At 40.4% G+C, this 24,755-nt stretch overlaps 3 protein-coding genes across 7 annotated transcripts in view; 1 reads left to right on the top strand and 2 right to left on the bottom strand.

Moving 5' to 3' along the window:
* Positions 1-4,033, bottom strand: part of Pbp45 (proximal sequence element A Pbp45) — a 7,709-nt gene extending 3,676 nt beyond the window's left edge. The window contains exon 1 of the mRNA XM_077406635.1: positions 3,892-4,033. The gene's annotated coding sequence lies outside the window, so the exon portion shown is untranslated. The remainder of the gene's footprint in view (positions 1-3,891) is intronic.
* Positions 3,482-19,486, top strand: LOC143897756 (DAZ-associated protein 2). 2 transcript variants are annotated; one of them, XM_077406640.1, is made up of 5 exons: positions 3,482-3,642; positions 15,269-15,337; positions 16,404-16,507; positions 16,602-16,751; positions 17,410-19,486. In XM_077406640.1, the coding sequence occupies exons 1-5, from the start codon at positions 3,627-3,629 to the stop codon at positions 17,587-17,589; spliced, it is 519 nt and encodes a 172-aa protein (XP_077262766.1). In that variant the 5' UTR covers positions 3,482-3,626; the 3' UTR covers positions 17,590-19,486. The 2 variants fall into 2 exon arrangements, with proteins under 2 accessions (XP_077262766.1, XP_077262767.1); XM_077406641.1 differs by lacking the exon at positions 15,269-15,337 and having other exon boundaries at positions 3,486-3,642.
* On the bottom strand, positions 19,245-24,755 carry LOC143897745 (recQ-mediated genome instability protein 1). 4 transcript variants are annotated; one of them, XM_077406611.1, is made up of 11 exons: positions 23,471-24,755; positions 22,699-22,842; positions 22,396-22,605; positions 22,140-22,297; positions 21,757-22,050; positions 21,367-21,579; positions 20,920-21,135; positions 20,693-20,834; positions 20,286-20,543; positions 20,090-20,185; positions 19,245-20,020 (listed from the first exon to the last, which is right to left on the bottom strand). In XM_077406611.1, the coding sequence occupies exons 1-11, from the start codon at positions 23,483-23,485 to the stop codon at positions 19,874-19,876; spliced, it is 1,893 nt and encodes a 630-aa protein (XP_077262737.1). In that variant the 5' UTR covers positions 23,486-24,755; the 3' UTR covers positions 19,245-19,873. The 4 variants fall into 4 exon arrangements, with proteins under 4 accessions (XP_077262737.1, XP_077262735.1, XP_077262736.1 ...); XM_077406609.1 differs by having other exon boundaries at positions 23,481-24,755; XM_077406610.1 differs by lacking the exon at positions 21,367-21,579 and having other exon boundaries at positions 23,481-24,755.

Genomic DNA, 24,755 nt, shown 5'->3' with positions numbered 1-24,755 from the left:
AAAATTAATCTACATTGGTAGAAATGGACATAAAAGGCCACTTCGACCAAACTCTAGTTTAACTTAATCGTTGATTAGTCCATTGGAAATGACCAATCGCATTTGTCAGTCTGCTTAATGAGCTGCAATTGGTTATTTCCAATGGACTAATCAACGATTAAGGCTGAGTTTCTACCACGGTCGTATACACAGGTCTGGCAACTCCGGTGGTGGGGGGTGACTCACTTATTGAAGCTAGTCGGGCTACTAGAGTCCCTTTATAAGAGTCTGGACAGACTGGTCCTTATTTTCATTGGACGTGCAACACCATGGCGGAACCAATCACGAGCGGTAAAATAACGAGCCTTAGGAGCCTCTCTCAAGGTGCGTATTATGGAACTTTTCGAAATGGATTCCGATCGGAATTGTTATTTCCTACATTTCTATTGTATTTTTAGGGAAAACAGTATAATTTCGACAGGAATCCATTCCGCAAAGTTACGTGCATATTACAGTACACATTAACAATATTGTTACGTGCTTTGCTGTAGCACTGTAGTGTTACATACCTGCGCAAAGCACGAAATGATGTCGTTAACATTTACAGAATAGGTGTCTTAGAATTTGAAATAAAGAATTACAAAATTAATAAAAAATGAAAATGACAATGTCATGCATTTATCTATATATACATCTCGTAATTTTCTCTATCAATAAATTGTATACTATTATAATTTATTTTATTGAAATATTCTTTTCAGGTATTTTAAAGTTTTGGTTATCTTATCTCTATCAAGTCAAAATAAAAATATAGACAAACACACTTTCTCACAGCCTCTGTAGAATTCTCTCACGATATCACAACAATACAACGATTACGTGTAGTTATCGACGCCATAGTGTTTTTCTTCCATCTAGGGCGTCTAGAATAGAGTCCCTATATACGTGACATTCACGCCATGTTGTTGCACTCCCAAAGTCTGTCCAGACTCTTATAAAGGGACTCTACGGGCTACTAGATCGCAACGACAGCGGCGGCCAGACAATGAATTACAAAACGCGCCAAATTTAAGTACGGTTATAACGAGACAAATAAAGAACGCGATGCTGACTAGCGGGCAATAAATTCGTTGTACATGCAGGCGAGCACGATAAATATGACCGAGTCTTATTATACCGTGATTTTAAGTAACGTTTAGTCGAGTGTCTTTAGCTACGGCATGAGACATTTTGATGATATTGATGTTCGATTCTGGATGAATCATTCACCAATAAATCATTGATATTTAACATTATGAATTTAACATTATTCACTCATGAATAATGTTTAAATTGTATCAAATTAAAAAAAACACACATTTCAGGTTTACATGGTAAAAAAAAGTACAATATAACATTATTATATATAGAACAGTTTATTCATTCGTCAATTTTGACAGCTTTTTTACAACAAATTTTTTGCTTAATTTTAAGTTTTGTTGATGAGCGCGTGTGTTGCCTCATTAACCGAATGTAATAAACCAATGCGAAAGATAGTATGTCAGAAGCGTGATCTTTGCACGGAAACGTAAAATCATACGTTGTAATAACGTCATCAAATGTTAACTTAAAAACATCCACATGATATGCATATTTTGCGAAGCATGCTTCTACGTGACGGATAAGATTAAAAAATCTAGAATTGGCGTGAATCAAGCCACCACAAGTTTTTATATCAATCAGTTTCGTTGACGCGTTTGGTACTAAAGCTCGACTGCAAGAATTAATTTTCACAGCTTTTATACAGGTGTCACACGAGTTATAAATTTTTAGAACCTACTTGCACAAATATCATACGCCTTTCATTGTTATATTTTTTCCGCATTGCCATCACTTTATGTTTCTCGACTGGGTTTGAAGTGCTCCGAATGCGAAGCAGCGTTTTGCGCTTATTAAACCTCACTTCCTTTTGTAACTGCAGTTTTCTTAGATAACTGCAATTATGACACCTCTTCTTTTTTGTGATTAGAGAACATTTTAGAGCAAGGCAAAGGAAAGGTCGGTGATGATGCAATGCCGAGGGAGATGGCTAGCCACAGCAGCAATAGCGTCGTTATAGGTTACGTCATCATTATGACGGTTATTACTGTGAAGGACGGCGTTCCGGGCCCAATTCAGCGTAGGAAGGAGATAATGCTGGCAAAGGTAGTGAGCAAGTAGTTGAGAAACTGTTGGATAAACGACGTAGGCACTCAGATTAGATTTTTCAAAATTATTAGCCAGCGGCTATACACGTAACACGACCGTACATTGAACCACTGAACATATGATATAACGGCGGCCACGGTCGAGGTACGACCGTGATAGCGGCTGTATACTAGATAGTAGCGACACGTGGTGGCGATATCATAAATTAAAAAACCTGCTTCAATAAGTGTGCTACCCCCACCACTAAAATTCGGCCCGAGTTGCCAGACCTGTGTATACGACCGTGGTTTCTACTGAGCGCGTCATCCGTCGCGACCAATCAAAACATCCTATTTTATTACATTTTGTGATGGGATGTTTTGATCGGTTAACTTGTGATGACGCGACGCGTGACGCACACAGTGGGGACTCAGCCTAAAGCCCGGTGTTCACGATGCAAGAACTGTGTCCAAGTTTCGGTTTAAGCCAATGAAACTGCTGCTTTTTTGTAATGCCCGGTGTTCACGATGCAAGAACTTGGTCCAAGTTTCGGTTTAAGCCAATCAACTTGCAGCTCTTACGGAAAAGCAGCAGTTTCATTGGCTTAAACCGAAACTTGGACCAAGTTCTTGCATCGTGGACACCGGGCATTAAATCGAAACTTGGACCAAGTTCTTGCATCGTGGACACCGGGCTTAAGCCAATCAACTTGCAGCTCTTACAGAAAAGCAGCAGTTTCATTGGCTTAAACCGAAACTCGGAACGATTTCTAATCGTGTACACAAGGCTTAATGCCCGGCGTCCACGATGCAAGAACTTGGTCCAAGTTTTGGTTTAAGCCAATGAAACTGCTGCTTTTCTGTAAGAGCTGCAAGTTGATTGGCTTCAATCGAAACTTGGACACAGTTCTTGCATCGTGGACACCGGGCTTAAGCCTTGTGTCGACGATACTAGAAATCGCTCCGAGATCTCGGACCGAGAAAAAATTGACCAATCATATTTAAATAATTCGGCAATTGACCAATGCGATTGGTTAAATCTTTCTCCGTCCGAGATCTCGGAGTGATTTCTAGCATCGTGGACATAAAAGGCTCCAAGTTAATCGGAGTTTGGTCGAAAAGTGGCCCCCGAGATTTCATCGGCATTGGTGGAAATGGGACATAACCAATCGGAGATGACGAAACCAGCCCTTTGTTAATCTAGTGCATCCAGTGACTTTAGGACACGCGCGGCGGTTATATGCTCCCTCATTGGTCCGGCTCGCGGGCCAATAGCCGCACGGCGCAAGGCGGCAGCGCGCGCAACGCGCAACATCGTCGCAGTCGTCGCACCACCGGGCACGCTCAATAAACGGCGCTAGTGTCTGTCAAGTGTCACAGCCGTTCTCGTCGGCCGACAGTGTTGTGAGACTCGAATCGGTGATTTAATTAGGAATAACGTACTTCTTTTTTTTAAGTAAAATTGTGAAACTTTAAGCAATAATGACTGACAAGAAAGGTAACTATACGACGTAATCGCGCGTTACCACTTTAGCTGCGTGTGATATATACGTTGACGGAGGATTGGGATATGTACAACGTACCCACACAGGCATACCTACAGACGCGCGTTCACACATACGCACACGCACGTACACGAATCATGCGACACGTACACGCGTACGCGCGCCCGCGCGCGCACACATATATACATACCACACGTATATATATATATATATATATACGCTCTCGTTGAGATAAGCCGTACCTCACCACTTGTCACTTGGCGCGACGACCGGGTCGGTTGCCTCAGGCGACGTCGTCGACGCGACTCCTGGTGCGGACGGGCCCACGACGCGTCATGGCGTCGGCTTGCCCGTCGCGCGTTGGGCTCCGGGCGCCGGGCACGGACCGCTCGAATTACCCCTGGCCCGGGTTGACAGGACAAATCAATACCGCGCATCGCGCTGGGAATACAAAATGGCCTCCGGAGAGCTGTTCATTCTCTTTCTTGCCAGAGAGAGGGAGAGAGAGAGGAGGGAGAAGAAAAAAAAATGAAAGGATGACAGAGAAACCTCTCGGTGTTTACGCCCCGAATTTTTCTTCGCGAGAATTCTCCTCGGATCTTTTTCGCGATTTTTATGACCGCGTCTCCTTCAGCCAACGCCGAAAGATCCTCAAATTCTATAATTTTCGTGTTTTTTTCAAGTTTCTGAGGTTTCTCTCTCGCGTACACGAAATTTTTTCGATTCTCGCCACACCTGCGTTTTCCTCGAATATTCTCGAGCTATCTTTTGGATTCTCAGATTTGTAAATCTTCGTGTATATGAATTCGCTTTTCGTGGACGACCGATCCCTTTGCATTGATCTCAAAAATTCTTGGAATCCCAGTTATTTTTAGACATTTGTTTTAAATATTCCGCTCTTCTTGGACTCTTTGCCTTTTTAATTCTAATTATTTTTAAGATTTTTAAGAAACTATTAAAATGCTGAGAATTACTTATTGAAGTTTTTAACTCTTCTTTTTTTAGTTAATACACATATTTGATGAGATACGAGCACCTGATTTACAAATACACCGCATATACATACATATATAAATACATTCGTATACCCAGGTAGAACAGAAAGTCACAATCACAAGTCAAAATGATGATGGTAAAACGACTAGAAATCGTCATTTTGCTGTCATTTTGATTATCGTGACTATCTGTTATACCTGGAATATATACTACGTATTTGTATATGTAGCACAGACTCGTAAGGCCCGTTCTATTTGGCTGAACCTCTTGCACGGTTCATCTTCTTATCTTTTTCTCTCCCAACGTGAAAAGAAAAAGGGAAAAGATGAACCGTGCAACAAGTTCAATTAAAACGAACAGACCTAATATGAGATTGTCAAGCTCCAGTCAAGCTATTACACGTACATGGTGCATTTTTTTGCGGATACACACGCATTGCAAACCACATACATTTAAAAATCAAAACATGAGTTTTCAGTTGGATTATATACAACAAAGATTCCAAGGATAACAAGTCACATTCTTTTCGGCTCGCGGCTCACAACTTTTGACGAATTGGTGCTCCGGAAGTCATCCCCTTGTATTACTCCAGTTGTATTCTTACAGATGTAAGGGGGCCTGGTTATACGGAAAGTGGAGAATGCGCAAACGCCCCGTGTATATGAGGTGTATAATTTTAAAAGGACCCCGTAGAGCTTAAGAGTCAAAGAGTCATTTGCCAAGTAGTTCCGTTGTCGCTAACGATGATCGAACAGATACCCCGGTGGAGAGAGAAAGAGAGAGAGAGAGAGAGAGAGAGAGAGAGAGAGAGAGAGAGGTGATCGTGTTCACGTTGAGCGTCCGTACGTTTTGCTCAAGCCGTTCCAGACGTTCCGGATATGCGCTTTCGTATACCCTCCCGCACGACGGGACGCGAGATCTGAGACACCCCTGGAATAGCTTCGGCAAAGAGACTCGCTTATACTTTCTCGCGTAAGCGCCGTAAGAACGGTATATACCTCGACCGACGGTGCCGAGACGTATTTCATTACCGAGTCTGGGTCTGGTCCCCCCGAAAAAGCAGGCGCTGAAGCTCCCACGTAGAGCGCGGTATCGTAAGGATAATACGTAAAAGAAAAAAAAGAGCTCGTCCTGTAAGCGGGAGAGCCGACGCGCGCTCTCCTTCGCCATGTAATGCTAAATTATTTGGTAATTGTGACGTGAAGATAACGTTTATATATACATACTGCTGCGAGTCTGCTACCGTTTATACCTTAATGGCGGTGTAGCAGCTGAGCGGAGGGATAGTGCCTACAGTTTGGCTGTCAATATGTTTGCAGCGGACCATTACAAAGACGATTTGATCCCAGTCAGTAGGTGGAGCTCCGGAGACCGGCGCAGCCTAAGCCACGTATCTAACCTCACCTTACTCTATATATTACCTTAACTCACTACGTGTTTATATATACCAACATATATTACGTATACACACACATAAATATATATATATATATTATTATATATAAATATGTATACACCACCTTTGATTATGTTGAGGCTAACGTAAGGACGTTGATCGCTTTCTAGCTGTCGTTCGTCGTGCACTCCTTTTTGCCTTCGCTAGCAAGAATGAGACTTGCAAGGACCAAGCGATGCTGCGACATCTCTCGTTCCACAAGTATCGCAAGTGGAGAAGCCTATTCTATTCTCCGTATCAAGAAAGAGAGAAGGATAGAGAAATCGCATTTTTAAAAATATATAACAGACATCGGTGTCTTGTAACGTAAAACAATTGTATCGAGAAGGTCCAACCGTGTTACGTTTTCAGACCCTCGAAAATTCTTATCGTGAAATCTAGTATAGAGTCCTACCTCTCTTCTCATTGTTGGAATATCTTTGGAAACGATCGCTAGCCTTCCGTCAGCCTCGGCATATACATAAAGATATAGAATGCACCAGGCGTCTTCCGATTTGATACAGAAAATGCCCCACGCTCGAATCGCGGATTACGCGCGACTTCTGACGCGGCCACGTTTACGCCCCGTAGTTCGCCTCGAAAGCCTCGAGGGGTGGACTCGCGAATTTTTCGAATTTTTCCGAGTTTTTTTCAACGATATACAATCACTGTCTTTTTTATTCTTCCATTCCGACAACCGCGACGACAAGCGGACAAAGTGTAATTTTTTAAAAATTCGACGGAAAATAGCGCGTTATCGAGATTTTAGAATCTATCTCTCCGCTTTCGTGGCCGCGGACGTCGCGTGACGCGTTCGCGCCGTTCCGATCGGGCGCTTTTGGAAATCGGAGGCGCGGGTCGCTATTGTATCCAAATCAATATGGCCGTAAGATATTGATATGGGTGTACCAATATTTCGTACTGGAATTTCGTGATACTGGCTGACTGCTTTATTCTTTTGACTCTTACTTCTTTTTTTCCTACATTATTATTCCACGCCCGACGTGCCCCCGCGCGTGCCCACACTCGCTCTCCATTTTTATGTGATTTTTTCGATATCGCGACAATGTTTGTCAGCAATATTATTGCATTAAATAGAATCCCGTTGCGATGATACGATCTTCATCGGATAGAATCAAGTTGAAAAAGAAAGAATTCTTTCTTCCTCTTTTTTTTTCTATAAATCTTTAAATTATCGATCGGTAAACTTTTCGTCGTGCGTCAAGTCTAATTGTTATTAAGGAGTTACGAGATCCTGACAGGAATAAAAATTAGAAAAATTTGGAGAGTCGTAAAAGGTAAATTAATAGGAGTACGAATTTTTTGTTACGTATGTCTTTTAAGTATACATTTGACGATATTATTGATTTAGAGAAAACCAATATGCGTCGCAGAATGTGGCGGTTATAAAAATATGAAATTTAATATTTTCACTGAAAAATTGGAGCTTGTAAAAGAAAAGTAAATAGAAAGTGATTTTGAAATTTGCGAAAAATTTGAATCGATAGAGATAATTATAAACATTTGTGTCAAATATTAAGTTAATCGATTAAAAACTGTTCCGAAGTTATCGTGGTTACAGTTTGAAGAAAAAAAAATTATATTCCAGGATAACAAAAAGTTCATACTCCTATTTATAATTGTTTTGCAACTCTCTAAATTTTTGCTGTCCTCAAAGCCTTGTAACTCCTCAATTGCACCAAAAAGTTATTGATTCATTTAAATTGATTTCTCTCGAAATAATAATAAAATGAGTGCGGCAGATTGAGCACGCGCGCGTGCACGGCGGGCCTTGCGGGTGTACACGAATGCTGTATCCTAAGCTCGGCGTATTATACTTTTGACGATAACTTTTATCCTCTTAGGAAACTTGCTAGCTCACTCTTAACAAATAGTGCATGCGTTGCTTTGAACCACCGCGCCACAAATTTCCCGATTTGCGTCGTAAATGCGCTAAACAAAGAGGAGCTATAAATGAGGAGTATACGAAAATTCGAAAGCTCGGAAAGAAACGCGAGGTCTCGGTCGACCGCGTGTGGAGATTCGTGGCGGCGGCTGCATGAACGTAGACACGTGATATATAGACGTCCAGATATAGATATATTCATATATATATATATCTTGACTTTCTTCTCTTCGACGATTTATAATAGCGTAACCTTAGATTAATTCTTCGGTAGCTTGAGCGTAGACTTTTTTTGACTTTGAACGTTATTGTAGCGAGAGAGAAAGAGAAAGAGAGAGAAGCGGTGAATCACGAAACGTAATCTCACGCCCACCGTCGCGCTGCAAGCTCGCGGTCCACGCGTAGCTGACTTCGCAGGGGACAAAGAGAGAGAGAGAGAGAGAGAGAGTGAGACAGAGGGGGGGAGAAAGGCAGAGATAAGAGGCAGCTGTGCGGCGGGGAAAAATCAAAGTGAAATTGCGTTCCACCCCTTTAGCATCCCTCAATAGGCCTCCGTGCAAGTATAAGCTTCGATCTTTCTACGAGTTTGACCTCGTGTTCGCTCGCATGCTAAAAAAAAAAAAAAAAGAACGTTTTTCTCTTCGACGGCGGGAAAGGCCCGATCGCCCGCGATCCTCAGGGGCGGGAGGGCGAGGAAAAGAAAAAAAGGCGAATATCGAGAGAGGGGTATATGGGGCGATCGTGCCGCCCGCCGTCGTTGTTTCTATAATCGTGCATGTTTCTCTTTTCCTTTCGATATGCTGTTTTAATCGGTTCTCACGATTTCGCTTTGGGCCATTGTTACCCTCATCCACGTTCGATCCCTCCCCGGGATCCCCCGGAGCGCCTCGGATCGGCGAGAGCGGCGATCCCGGGGGGGGGATCGGGCGGGCTAGCGCCATCATTTTTGAATTGTAATTGTTGTTGTGTGATCACCGTAGCTCCGTAGATATCTCGCCGTCGCCGGGAAGACCCGCTCGCTGTTCCGGACGGTGAAAATTCCCTCTTATTTTTTTCGACATTCGTCGCGAAAAATCGTTGCACACGTTTGCGTTACAACGTTCGCAACTTGTTTGTTTTTCTTTCCGTATTTTTTTTTTTCCAAATTGGTTTTCCCGTTTCGATCGCGGCGAGGTCTCCCGGCGACGCGACCGCTGCATGCGCATGATCGACCGGATTTTTGTAATCGTGTACACTGTTAATAGTGAGCTTAAGCGAAATAGCATTCGTTGATACGCTGATCGATTACCGGACGAGAGCGTTCTCGACGAGAGTCCAGAGAGGAGTTTTCGGGAAGCGAATGGACGGAAATTTTGGGAAAACGCGAAGGTTTACCTCTTATCGTCGTTCCTCGCATCTGTTTCCCCGCGTAGCTCTAAAGAAATATTCTCTCACCCTTGAATAGAGATTTTTTTTTCTTTTTAAGAAAGAGACATATCCTTCTCTTTCGCTCTGTCATATTGTCGTTGGGAGTTACAGATGCTTGGGTATCGCGGATTTTCAAGCTTTCACTCGGCGGGTTGGTTTCGCAGAATTCGCACGTCCATGTTTTCCCGGAGCGCGTTTTCCTGGGCCACGCTTCCGACGACTCCACTCGTCTCGAGGACGCGTCTCGTTGTCCACGGAAGCACTTCGACGAATCGCCGTCCGGCAAAAAAAGGAAAATGTTCTTTGCCGGTCGTTCAATGCGGGCCAGCCGAGAGATAATTGAAAAAGGAAAAAGAAAAGAAAGAAAAATGAGAAAGAGTATAAGTATATCTTGGCCCTGAATAGTGTCGAACTGCTCATTGGGACCAATCGAAGGAGGTGAAAGAGAAAGAGAGTGTGTGCGTGCGTGTGGCAGAGAGAAAGCAAAGAGCGATAGACACTTTTACCAATAAGCCGTACTAGCATTAATATTACAATCGGTTGTGACTGATTCGATGATTGTTTGCACCGTGACACATAGACACTTATATTGTTATTTCTCAAAGGTTGCACGAATGCCGCGGATAGACTAGCATCTAGAACACGCGCGGAGATTTCTAAACGAATTGTCGCCTTGTGCGGGGTGGTCCGTCTCAAAATTTATCATTCAGGTCGGTGGAATGCGGTGCGAAAAACCAAAGATTAACGCGCCGATCTTATTTTTCGATTTCAATAATTCATCTTAATTCAATTTAACCCGTTGACTGTGGATGACGGCTATATAGCCGCAAAAACAAAAGTGGCCAAGAGTGTGTGTGACGGCTATAGCCGCAACGTAGAAAAAAACAAAGTAAAACTTTTTGAATTTGCTTGAAACTTGTTACTCGGGGGTTTTTGGGGTCGCTGATTACGAATCCGAAGTCAGATATACAAAATTCAAAATGGCGGATCCAATATGGCGGATCAAAATTACAAAAAATGGTCTGATTTTCATGAAATTTGAAAAATTTTGAAATTTTTAAATTTTTAAGATTTTTGAAAAACAATTTTTTTTATGAATTTTTTTTATTCGGATTCAGAGACCCAAAAAACATAAAAGGCACCAAATTTCATGAAAATTAGACCATTTTTTGTATTATAATTTTGATCCGCCATATTGGATCCGCTATTTTGAATTTTAAAAATCTGACAAATTTGGATTTAGAGACCCAAAAGACATAAGGGTATCAAGTTTCATAATAATCCGACGATCTTTTTTTCAACACACTTTTGGCCCAAATAGTAAAATTCTCTTACACAGCCAATGGGTTAATTTAATAAACGTGCTCTATTTACTCATCAGGAATTATCGGAAATTGCGATCTACGATCCTTCAGCTCTCATTGCCTGTGGATTTATTTTTCTGAGGCTTTGAATTCTTGGATATTTCTGGATCTCGGAATTTTCTCTTTGGTCCTTTCAAAATTCTTCCATTTTCAAATTTTACTCGTCACTTTTTTGTTTCATATCAATTCTAATTGATTTTTCTGGATTTTCACATTCCCACGTTCTTCAGAATTTGCCTGAAGCTAATACGGGTGTCTTGTAAGTACATACCGCAAGTAAAATATCGCGTTTGCACCACCTGTCAAATTCTCAAACGTGATCGCGGCCAGAGATGATATCGCACCGTGTGCGAAAAGCCGCGTTGGATCGCTCGTCTCCGCCAGTTCGATCGGCCTTTGATCATATCATAAACAATTTGGTATGGGCTGACATTTATGTTAGAGTACAACATGTCTATGCAGCACCAGCGCAATCGCGCGCACGACGTCCGGAGGACAGAAAATCCTCCATTTTTGTTTCGGTGGCTTCGTAATTCGTAATTCAAAATTTTATTAAATATCCATTTGAAACGATTTTCGATGAATATCTTTCGAGAACGTTATTTCCGTCATTATTTGGCAAAATCCAAAGGTGCTCAAGGAAACGAAATTAACGAAAAATTAACCGAAGAAATAATTCCTTTGTGATTCAATGCAAATATGTATATATCGCAGTTTTCTGCAGATACTTTAAATAATACATATACATATATGTATATAAATTTTTCTCTCCCTAAGACGTCGCGTCTGAACGTGTCGCACTGATGCGGAAGCGTTCAGAAGGATAATTGGCCTCCCGATGGCGGCGGTGCGTGGCGCATGGCGCGGTTTAGATAATTTAAAAGGATTAGAGAAAGAAATGGGCGGCCGAACGTCTCGCGGCGTCGCGACGCGGCCGGTCGCCAACGTCACTTACTTTACTATTACACACGATTCCGAGGAACTTTTAATCATGTTTAACCTTTATCTCTGGATATTTGCAGAAATTTGTGGTTTGCTGAGTCTTGTCACGACTTTTTGAATGTGTGGAGCCCGATATGCATACATAGTCCACCGCTATATATGCATATATAAATATTATATATATTATACATAATCATCTCGTACCACTATACTCATTGTATAAATTACACATTCACCGCCCAAAGAAAAAAAAAGAAGAGAAAGAAAGAGATAATAGAGACTCGTCTTCTCGGCTCGACTTGTGAAATCGCATCTCGTCATCGCCCGCGATGACGGACGGCGATGACGGACGAGGACGATGACACGATGATAATGATGATGTTAAAGACGGACTGCCGTTCTTGTATCGCGAGTCCTTCGATTACTTGGGCTTGTTTTAACATCACTTTTTGGAGCAACCGTTATCCTTCTTACCTCCTGGCTTTATTTTAGCTCTGTTTTTTGTCGTTTTTCTGTTTTTTGAACACGGCCGAGCCTCGGGATCTATCGATATGCAATTTAGTTTGATCTTTAACCCGTTACCATCCAAAAGCTATACATTCTTCAGATATTGCTGCGCAAAATAAATCCGATGTGAACGGTGAAGGTACAGTTTGAAAGTAGATTGGAACATAACGGGTTAATCTCTCAGCCATTGACGAAATGAAGCGAATGGATGGATTGTTGATGTTTTGGATAATTGCGGGACGTGGATGCAAACACGTGGATGCTAAAGAGCAAAGACATCAATGGGAATCCAAGTCCCAACCTTGTAGCTTTCAAGTTTGGGAGTTTCAAGTTCTTCTCGTATACTTTTGTATACTTAAAAGATACAAGAGTTTCTCTAAGTTGATTCAGATAATTAAGATTAAAGCTCTCGAGCGTCTCAAGCGATAAAACTTTTAGCAATGAAAATTTAAATTGTACAACAACTTACGAATATCATTTCAAATTCTATATACACGAGTGTCAAGCGCTCTAAAGCGAAGATATATCAATGGCATCTACATATCCTTACCCTCGTATGGATTTAAAAAGCGTCTGTTTGTTGTTGCAAAAATCCAAGATGTTAATAATTTATCTTGAAGATTGCACATACTTGAGTGGGTGTTTGTGTTGACGCCTTACTTACGCGGATCCCTCAGGCTCGACCTCTTAGACGAATGTATTTGGCTTCTACCTTGATTGCGTAACGCTATATTTGCTTTGAGATCGGTTTCGTATTAAATCTTAGTTCTAGAAGTAAAGGTTGCTCAAATGACGAATCATTGTTCGAGAATAACCGCCTGAATTTTCTGCGAGTGTATATAGAGATTTAAACTTTGAGTAACGAAAATTCAGAAACTCTCTCACAGAACATTCAAATTTGTTGAAATTTTGACGAATTTTTTTCTATTCTGGGAGATTTATTTATCGAATTATTCTCGAGTGCGGATTCGTTTTAACTCCTCGATCGTGGATCCATTTGTATGTTAGCGATCTCGGATGGATCCTCGAGTGGGTATGGTCCAAGGTGATCAACCTCTCGAAAAGAAAAAGACATCTCAAAATGCACTTAATGAAATGCTGCAGTTAAAAAACTGAAATTATTCTAATCGGATCTCGGTTGATGAAGACCCTGGTTTTTTTTCTACCAATTTCTTTCAATTTTATATATATCAATAAATATCTGGTAAAAGCATGTTACACACTGCCGACCAAAAGTTCGAGACCATTAATTGAAAGTGTGTACTGAAGTGAAATCAAATTTATGCATTATAATTTAACATATATTATTTTATTCATTGTTTTATAATAAAATGATAAAAAATGTTTGAAAGTTCTAACAAAATTTTTTTTTACAAGATGGAAAGAGTATTAGACATTTTTTTTTTTTCAAAGTAGCTATTCTTACATTTAATTACTCTTTTACTGATCTAGATAATGTAGCTACAAGTTTACTACTTTTTTCTGACGAAAGATTCTTCCATCTTCTAAAACGGTCCACAGTTCAGTTTTGGAAAAAAGGCTTTATATATGACCGCAGTTTACTTTCAAATTAAGAAAAAATATTGAGTGGGGCATAAATCGGACTTTTAACTAGGGTGTCACTGGGATATTTTTAAATTTTGTATGCTCTCTTATTTGTGGTCTCTTTTAGCCGACAGTATATCGATTGTATTATAAATGCATTAAATCCCTCTCGTTTTTCATTTATAAAACCGGGTCACGCTATTTTTTTTCTCCCTTTTAACATTCTCTTATATAGATTTTTACTTGTATTTATATAAAAAAAAAATTTACAAGAATCTTTCACGTATGGAAACAAATTTCTAAGTAATTGGATGCCAAAATCGTTGGAGCGTCAGTGTTGTGGATAATTTCAAAGTAAACGCAGAGCGACCGAGTCGATGAGCCCTTCGGGATGAGAGGAGTGGTTGGTCACCTTGTAAATGGTTTTTTATATATATATATATATATATAAAAGAAGCCCGTCTGCGCCCCGGCAGTTTACCTACGCCGGGCAGAATGAAGCTCCAAGGAAGGCCCGGGCGCGACAGGCGGGCGTGATATCTTCGATCATTTCTTTTCACCATTATTTAGTGACTAACATTGTTTGAGCTTTGAATAGTATCTTGATCAAAACGGTGTATGTCATGTGTAAGATATACTTGGGTGTGGGAGTACCACTCTGGGGATCGATAGCGCGTTTGGACGATCTAGCCCTCCAATGTAGCGGGATTATTCCTCGGACATATGATCCTTGAAAAATTGCCTCGACGCTACTTACTCTGAAAGAAGTATTTCAAATTAACGACATCGAAGTGGTTGTACTAATAACTTGAACTGTGAAAGTGGTGTCCAAATAATCGTCTGGCAATCAGTTTTCTGAATCGAAACGATTCTCAAAACCGCACCAACTCTTTTTAAATTATTTGCTGGTTATCAGCACAAATAATATCGCCTAGTCGAACATATATGTATATCTCGACGTCTAAAAGCTAAATTGTTAAACTGATTTCGGCCTTTGGCGATTTGTCCTGAACGCGAATAGATGAAAGTTCAATATTCGCCAATATCGCTTCGAGCAGATAGCTGAAAAGGCTGAAGATGAGAATAAGAAGAAAAATTCCATCGAATCTGTTTGGACCGCTTAAAATTTAGTCGAATCCGTTTGGACCGCTTCGAGGTCGCTTCGAATCGAGTCGCTGATTTCGAGATGCCGAAATGGTGAGAATCGGACGCTGAGAATTACCAGTCCAGGAGAATACCGCAACGGAGGGGAGGATCCAATCGCGCCACCGATCTCGACGACGCGCTCTACGCGTGCTCGACGCGGACGAGGTTTATATACGATCTGCCAAGATCACGCGCGGATTCCAATTCTTCGGTGCCGCGTCGGGACGCGGACGGGGTGCGCCGGCACTCGTCCTTTCTGGCAGTGTGGTACCACGTACCATGTTGGCTTAGATCGAACACACACTCACACACGCCATTCGCGACCTGCGAAATTCAGGTGGAGCTGCATTACGCATTGCCTTATGTTACAGCGTATCCGGTGGCACCGCATCCACCGACTGGCTTTGTCCCCGCGCCGACGCAACCCCCGACCTACGGTGGTAAGACAAAACCTTTTGCACACTTCTCTTTCTTAAGCAGTTAAATCCCCGCGAGGAATGCGGAGAATGCGGAGAACCGTTCGCCGCGCCGCGCCGCGCCGCGCCGCGCCGGCGAGTATCTATTGTACAGATTCTTTGCCGATTGTGCTCGAACGTCCCGTTTCGTGTCACATCTGCGAAAGATGAGATACTTCCGGGAAGCGAGTACTGGCGAAGTATCGAGGTGATCGCGAATGAAGGAAGGGTTTTTGAAATAAGCTTTTACATATAACTCTTGTCTCCTTACTTTTCGAAGTAATTGCCCATTACTACGTTTACGCGAGCGTTACTTCTGTAGTAACTTACGATAATTTACTCGTTTACGCGGAGTAAATTATCGTAAGTTACTACAGAAGTAACGCTCGCGTAAACGTAGTATAGGTAGAACATAAAGCTCATAATGACATCACGATGACGTTATCGTGACTTTATTCATCGCTTAAAAGTTATCTGGATACGTCTAGAGCCAATGACGTCATCATGATACATGTCATGAGTTTTATCACTTAAAAGTTATCTGGATATGTCCAGATTCAACGTTATCCTGATGTCATTGAGTTTTATATTCTATCTGGGCGCTTCTTAAATTGCAAGGATCTTTCGCATTACCAACTCGTCTTTCTCTTGAACGAAAAAAAAAAAAAATTGTCAAAATGAAAGGCTCTTGAACGAAGCCCAGAGAGTGGAATTTGCGAGAGGTGAATAGATAAAATCAGAAAACTCGTGGGAAACGAGGGTCGGAATTGATAATTTCCTCGATTTCTCTCATTCATCTTGGATTCACGTCACGTGAATTCTAACTTATATCAATGGAGCAACATTTTGCATTCTGCGCGTGAATGCTATTACAAGTGGGGTCGAACCGAGTGCTAAGAATAGGGATTTGATTTGGTCTCGATGAATTAATGAAAGAGAGGTTCGATTGTATCAGGGGGAGGGGGAGGGGTGTCCTCCTCCTCTTTTAATACCTATTCCAAATGCATTACGCTTTGTGCTATTGAACGATTCTGATAACGTTCGTCGACAGTTGCAGGCGCCGCCCCATATGGAGTATTTCCCAATCAGCCTCAATTGTACGCGACGCAAGGTCCGCCGCCGCCGACGTACGATCAGACCCTTACGCATCCTATGGTGAGTCACTCGCGCGTATTCCGTCTTTCGAAATTACCTCGAAGAGGTACACCAAACGTATAAATTTCATCAATGAACACCGATTCTTGTTTAGATGTATCAACCAATGTATGCAGGGCAAGGATACCCTTTGCAATATTATCCACCGGGATATCCCTTGCAATATTATCCGCCGTTAGCTGCGACAACGGCGTATTATCCCACTATGCAACCCGCCCCTGTAAGACCTACCATTATGGTACCTGTAAGTATCGATATATATATATTGTATATTTCTCTAAAAAATTGTTTGTAGCGAGACTTGAAGAATGTCATCGCGCAAGCTCAAATTTTTTTCGAATTCTTTCGAATTTAAGCTTGCGCGACGGCATTTTTCGGGAGAATCGTTCCGTTATTAGCGCATCTAGTAGCATAAAGTCTTAAACGATGACTATATTACCACTGCAACTATAATTACCCTAGTAAGCAACTGATAACAGATTAACAACAGATTTTGCTCAGATATTGTAACAGATTCGGTATCATCTGCGTCCACATTAAACTCATGTTTTGTCAAAATAACCTGCCGATATGACAGCAGATTGCTTAACGGTAGAATATATCATTTAAATGATTCGATTTCTGATCGAATTTGTTGCCAATCTGCCGGCATGCCGCAGACAGTTTCGACAGTTTGCTTACTCGAATGTTTATCATGTACTACCAGTAAAAATAACACACCGTCACATTATGCAGCATCTATATTCCGATATTAAAATTTTTCTATCTCTGTGGAGATAATAAAAAAAAAAATCTGGATGAATCTGTGAACCGTTCTTCCGAACTAAAAAAGATATTGGAGCTTGTCTCCAAAATCTTTCCCAATATTGTAATTATTAATATTTATAATGTTTGTTTCGCAGAATGGCTTCGACGGTACCCGGTTCGACGGTATCTCGCAGCCGGTGTTGCCACCGCCGCCACCCGGGGTGGCCGCGAACGCTGCGCAGCTGGCCGCGATGGCCGGCCATAGTGTGGCCCTTTCGCAAAAGAAGGGCTCGTTCCTGGGAGGAGGAACGGAGGGCGGTTATACCTTTTGGTAAACCACCAAAACCACCTTTCGTAACACACAACACGCAGAAAACATACACTCCACACGTACACGCCACATTAACTATCGGAAGCGCCGTGTTGTTGAGACGACGAGATCATTGTAGGTAAAATTTCCGTTAGAACTCTGCTTTTCTCACCTCTGTCGGTGGCAGCTTCATCGATATCTTCTAGTATACCGTGTGCGCGCGGAATGATCACACAACATATACATACGCACCACACATGCAATACATATATATACGATATACACACGTCACACATACGATACACATATACATATACAAAATATACATTTTAACATGATACTAAGGCAGCAACCGTGAGAGTTCCCACGCGATTCACATACGGCGATATTTGCGATCGAGATAGAAGCGATCCAATGATCTCAAGGACACCGCCGCCGTCTTGGTGATCGATCTGCGCAACTCATGTACACTGTTGAACCGCAGAAAATCGTCCCGGCCGAGGATCGTCTCGGGCACGACGACGCTCGTCGAATATCCGCGAAAGCTAATTCCTCGAAAGCTCATCGTTCTGTTGGGGAAGTCGGGAGACAGTGGGAGAGCGCTACGCGAATTTTCCGAAAGGATCCGCGAAAGCTCCATGAAAGCCCGAGATCCGAGATACCGAGAATCCATGATTAGGACTTGGGGGCTCGACGAAACGTCCATTACAGTATCGCGGATCCGGGAATTCTGAATTTCCGCGATCAAAATTTCTTAGAATTCGAAAGGCTCTGAAAACTAAAGTCATCACAATTCGCTGATTATTGGATTGAAGTAAACGTAGATCTCGCGTTTCATAAGTCTGAGTTTTAAAAAATCAAGGGACCCGAAGTTTCAAGGGATTGAGAATCTCAAAAGATCGCTACTAAATACTCTCCTTGGAAAAATTGACATTTCCAAGGATATACGAACTCGGAGACTCCAAATTGTCGTGATAGAAGACTCTAGAACGCTAAATATCTACAAACTCTAGTTGAAGGAAATCTTATCTATGATCTCGACTTTCCCAGGATTCAAGGTATCCAGGATCTAGCTTTAGTGGCTTCTATTAGTTAAGGTTACAGAACTTCGAGAATTTTAGTTGAATTTTTCTTAAATTTAATCACCGATCAAGCATTTCCGGATGAGATAAAATATTAACGATCATACATATGTAAGTTCGCCGAGAACCGATGTTTTCGGCGACTCGCGATTTCAGGGGGTCGACGAAGACCCGTAGGCTCGAGGCAGTCAATGTGCGTTTCCATGGAGAATAGTTATTGCGAGAATGTTATTTTACGAAAGACAAACTAGTTAGATCAACGGAAGGCGGACTGATGCTATTGACAAGGAACGACATTGTCGTTGCGCTCATCGAAGCAGAAAGAAGGAAAGGATCAAGGATAAAAGGATAAAGAGAATAGAAGCCCAATGTCGACGATTGTAGAAATTCACGAGACATATTGCGTTGATATTTATATTTAAATTATTGTTATTTAAACGATTTATTTGCAGATCCTCCTTAGAGAAGACAGAATCATCGGTGCGACGTGTTTCAACGATTTATTTTATATCTCGAGAGAGTGAGAACAAGCAAAGGGAGTGAAAGAGAGAAAGTGGAATGAGTTTTATATCACGGAAAAGCGTGCAATAAGCGTAAATTTATTGTAACAATAAAAAAAAAACGATATTAATTGAAACTGTGAACTTGTTATCACGTTGAATAAGTGATAAAAACAGAGAGTGCGAGAGAGTACATGTGCGTGTGAGTGAGTGAAGAAAAAAAAAGAATAAGTGAGAGAAAAAGTGAACGAGGGTAAACAATGAGTTGAGACAAAAATGTACCACTGCGCGATGATCAATTGTACCAGTTAATAAATGCTATGATCATGCAATTCGTTAATCGGAATTTGTTCTCTTTTGGCGAGCGACGGTTACTTTACGCGTGAGCGTACGTAAAGAAACTAACTTTGAATATTTCTAATTAAATTTAAAAATAGAGATCCCCGAGTCATAGAACGGAACAAGAATAACACCGTACGTTCGCTTCGCGCTATTTGTTGAATTGTTTTATTTATTAAAGATAGCAATAATATTATAAATTATATAAAAGAAATATTTTATAATTCAGTCCCTGAGAAACGATATCTAAGTTAAAATTATAAAAATTTCCTGCGATTACTTACAGTTTTGATCGCAGAATTGCTGTATGTTTATACAAAGTATCGAATATTTTTGAATTTTGAGAAGTTCTTGAACCTCCCATGCAATTCATATCTATTTTACGATTTCATGCAGGCCTCTTCATATTAAGATCCTTCTTTTGTTGCGCAGTCAACTGCGTGATACCAACGACTTTGGCCATTTCACCCTGAACCAATTCCAGTTTCAACAACGCGTCCAGATTTTGAATATCGTGTTGCGCCTTGCGTAGATTCTGAAGAATTTGGATTTGAAAAAGAGATACTATAACACGATTATTCTATCGTGATTATATCCAGCTTACCATTCGTAATTCGTTGTCTACTCGAGGATTCGACCTGGCAAGTTTCTTTTTCTGCGAAAATTCCTGCACGGTGAAGCCAAGAAATTCTTCCAGAATCTAAAAGGATTTCATCTCATGATTTCTCTCTTCTAATTTCACGATAAATGGCTGCGGTAAGACAGCAGGGAGCCTTAAGAAATCGTCCCATCTCACGTACCTCAGAATTGAAGCAGACTTCTACGCTGGAAGTGTGATCCGTGATCACTGCCGTTACCGACCAGCATTTACCCCGTTTCGTTAGCGCCGAAGTTATGGTCTTTACTTGACCTCTCACTGTTCTGCATATTTTTTCCGTGATAGGCTCGCGTAACACGTCACTCAGGACATCGCAGATTTTGGGGGCAGACAGGGGTTTGAAAAAGTTGGTAATAGGTTTGATCTTGGACATTTGCTGTATTGTTCTCGAAGTGCTCGCCTTTAATAAAATCAGACAAGAGTGAAAGAAAAACATTGATAGTTTTAATTGAAAAAAAGGGAAAAAAAGGAGAGAAAATATGGGAATCATTCATATTAAAAAAGACTGTTATAAATATTATATATCATTATAATATAAATATCATATACCATTGATTTTTCGTTTTGTACCGCTTTCGTGGATATGCATTTCTCAACTTCCATCGGAGCATTACGATTCGTCGATTCCAGCAGTGGCACTATTGGCGCACACGTTTTGATTTTATTTTTTAAAGGATTTCCGCCTTGCTGACTGAAAAATGACATAAAAGGTAAGTAATAACATACGATAAATATATATCGAAAATAATATAGAAAAAGATTTATAGATAGGAAACCTCTGCGATTCTTTTGTTTTAATTGTGACGTCGCAATCATCGAAGTCAAAATCATCATCGGGAAATTCCAAAAAGTTTTGATTCTTATGAGAACTCGTGGGAGGCGGTGATTTGCTACGAAAATTGCACGTGGAAGTTGGCGCATCATCGATTATTATTATTATGTCACTATCGTCAGTTTTCTTAGTCTCTGTTCGCGATGGGGGATCACTGGGCCTAGAATAATTGCTCGATATAGAAAATTAGAAGATAATACCACAGGAAAGTAAATTTTGTTTCCATCAGAAAAATTGTGAATTTTGAAACAAATTCTTATATAGTTAAAAACGATGCCAAAATTAAAAGATTTCCACCTTATTGACTAAAAAATGACACAAAAGGTAAGTAATAATAAATACGATAAATATATATCGAAAATAATATAGAAAAAGATTTATAGATAGGAACCTCTGCGATTCTTTTGTTTTAATTATGACGTCGTAATCATCGAGGTCAAAATCATCATCGGGAAATTCCAAAAAGTTTTGATTCTTATGAGAACTCGTGGGAGGCGGTGATTTGCTACGAAAATTGCACGTGGAAGTTGGCGCATCATCGATTATTATTATGTCACTATCGTCAAGTTTCTTAGTCTCTATTCGCGATGGGGAATCACTGGGCCTAGAATAATTGCTCGATATAGAAAATTAGAAGATAATACACAGAAAAGTGAATTTTGTTTCCATCAAAAAAATTGTGAATTTTGAAACAAATTCTTACATGGTCAAAAATGATGCCAATTATTACCTGAATTAAATTCATATTACAAAGCTGATACTTTTTGACTTTAATACTCACCAATTCTCGAAGGGTTCAAAGTCTATATCCTGCAGCGTTTCTTCAATAATCTCATTTGTTTCTTTCCTAGCCGTTTGTCCGTTATTGAATGTATTTTCAGAGCGTTCTTGAACAGCTTCGATTTCCTGGCTCCGTCGTTCGATCGCCGTCACTGCTTCCAAGTCAATAGCTTCCTCAAAGTCATCGTCGAAAAAATTGTCGTTGTTAGATCCAGATGTCACATTCTGGCTATTATGATTCGCGATCTTGGATGGTCCGTTGTCGTTGTATGGATCAGGGTTTTCTGGCTCTCCCCTGGATGATCGAATAAAATAAGAGATCAAGAAGCTAGAGATTGAAACCGTCAATAATTTAAACTCGAAGAAAATTTGACCGAGTCTTACAGAGCTCTTGCCAGGACATTCTCCGGCGCGTTGGGTTTCAACAGAGAGTCCACTTCCCCGCCAACCTCCTTGTATTTGCTGTCCTCTAGGAGAATAACACCACGTCTGCAGTCAACCGGACCAATTATCATCACCTTGTAGCCAGGAAGCAATGCGCCCTGCAAAAAACATTTGTCAAAATTATCATTCTTCAATTTAATAATTTGGATAGAGTGGTCGTTCATTCAAGTCGATGCAGCAATGGGAAAAGTCGTACGGTTATTTGTTTGAGTGGAGTGTACTCTATCGCAGTGACATCCTGCACGCCGTCAGTGAGGCACAGTTGCATCATTCTTCTGCCCTTGGGCTGCCACTCCTCCTTCTTCTTCTCTTCCTCCAAGGCGACTTCCAGGTTCCGATTGTCAATTTTGCGAATTTCACAAAGCTGCTTGTACTTGGAGCTCGCTATATCATACATCTTGTCTACCTATGCTCACATCGGATGACCTGCATATATGACAATTTGGATCTCTGAGGTAAGAAATACGTATTACGATGTGACAACCATCACAGAGCTCACCTGGAGGATATAAGTATCTGTCAATACAATACGCGTCTGCTGCGCCAGATTCCTCGGCAGACATCCGTTCTCGTTGCTGATCTCCCGCAGGTCACTCAGCTGCCATTGGCACTCCACAAATTCGAAAATATGCTTGTCCGTCATCTGCAGTGACAATCACAGAAGTTAATTGTCTCAAGTAATTTAGCGAACTGGAATGTTTATATTCAGCAACTATAATTATATAAGTTATAGAAAAAGAATGTCAAGAACATTTAAATATAAATTTAAATTCAATGTTAATTAATAATTAAGAGTTTATGTCTTCTCTCTCTTTCTCTCTCTTTGCATTTATTTTTGTTTTATTTTTACAAGTTGACTTTTGCACACAATATACAAATATATTTTAAACATTCAACAACGTACAAAAGGAAAAACAATTAAGTATTTTAAAAATATCTTTCTAATTTTAATATTCATATCCGTGTAAAGGCTCTGGTGAAAATCAAAGAGAGTGCGGAACGGGCTGAGAGCCAGGCGCTGTTGATGGTGCACAAAGGTTAATTCCTTTGTTTATGATAAATTATGATTTATTTATAACACAGAGAATTGATGTATTTCATTCGAGCTAAGAATTAGCGAGTTACGACAAAACATTTCTCGTTTGACGTTTCCTTCTCTGAAGGTACAATCGCAATTAATCGCAATCATAATATGTTGCTGTTTTATTAATTTTAATTAACGATGGTACATGTGAAGCGCCAAGATAGCAATTCGCGACGTGAGTACGTACATACACATACCTCATGAGGGTTCTTATCTCTAACAAAAAACTCGACGCAATCTCTTAGCCACGCGTCGTTCATCACATAAAACTTTGCGTTTAGCTGCCTCTTTATCCGTCTCAGTAGGGCTTCATTCATTTTCACGCCTTTGTCCCTTATTCTTCCTCGATTACGAAACCAGACATCATCCGCACAACAATATTGACCAATATTTAACGACACATACCGCACACCGCACTTAACCATGTACTTCTGTGCATGTGTTTTTGGAAAATTGTGAACTTGTGAAGTTATCCCCACAGCGCGCATGCGCGAGGTATGTCCACACCGGTCCTCGCACGTGATCGAGATCGACATACTCGTGCCACGCTCCTGAATGCTCTGATACTGCCCAGAATCCCAGAAACTCTGGGCCAAAGTTCTCGAGATTCGTACAAATTATTATTATTATTTTTTTTTTTACTATTATGTATACAGGTACACAACCGTATTGTACGTCATTTACATAAAGCAGGTTTGAATAGAAAAGCCCTCTACACAGAGTCCTCTTTTGCGACTTTCTGAATAATTAATGAGATCAATTATAAATGATGAAATATATTAATTATAATTATAATTAATTTCTCTTTAACTTCTCTCAAAAGAATAATATTGTTCTACGGTTCATTTTATTATTGCCAAGAAGAATACAATCTTGGATTTTTGTTCACTGATTCAATGTACATACACGAAATTACAGATTCATATTCTCAATGAATATTGTGGGAATTAAATAAAAGATGCTATTAAATATAACAGTAAATATAATGAATAATACTTTTCTTACTTCCAATATTTTATGAAAAAAGAAAACAAAATGTGTTATCTCTCGAAAAGTATCATTTTTTAAACAAATATTGTTGCCGAAATATATTAATCTCTAATCGCAATGTCTTCTTGGTATAACAAACGATTTCTTAGCAATGTTTTTCGTGCCGAAGGATTTCAACGTCTAAATGCGTCGTATTTGATTTTAATAAAATCAGAAAAGTAAAATGTATACATTATTACCCCGTACACAATTGTTATATTATATTATAACGTTATTTATTTTTACAAATATATATACATACATATATATTTGTGTACGTAATAATCTTTTAGCTGTTACAACCTTCTCTACAAAAATTATATTTTAATAAAAAAGAAAGAGACGAAATATTACGCTACGCAATGTGTTCTTTTGATATTACAGATATTGATACGAATACTTATTTACAAAAATACACTGAGGTATATTTTTTTACTTACAAT

Source organism: Temnothorax americanus, unplaced genomic scaffold, assembly GCF_048541705.1.
Source record: "Temnothorax americanus isolate GAGA-0224 unplaced genomic scaffold, ASM4854170v1 Scaffold21, whole genome shotgun sequence".
NCBI lineage: Eukaryota > Metazoa > Arthropoda > Insecta > Hymenoptera > Formicidae > Temnothorax > Temnothorax americanus.
Note: the sequence above shows the minus strand (reverse complement) of the source record. Positions and strands in the feature narration are given on the sequence as shown.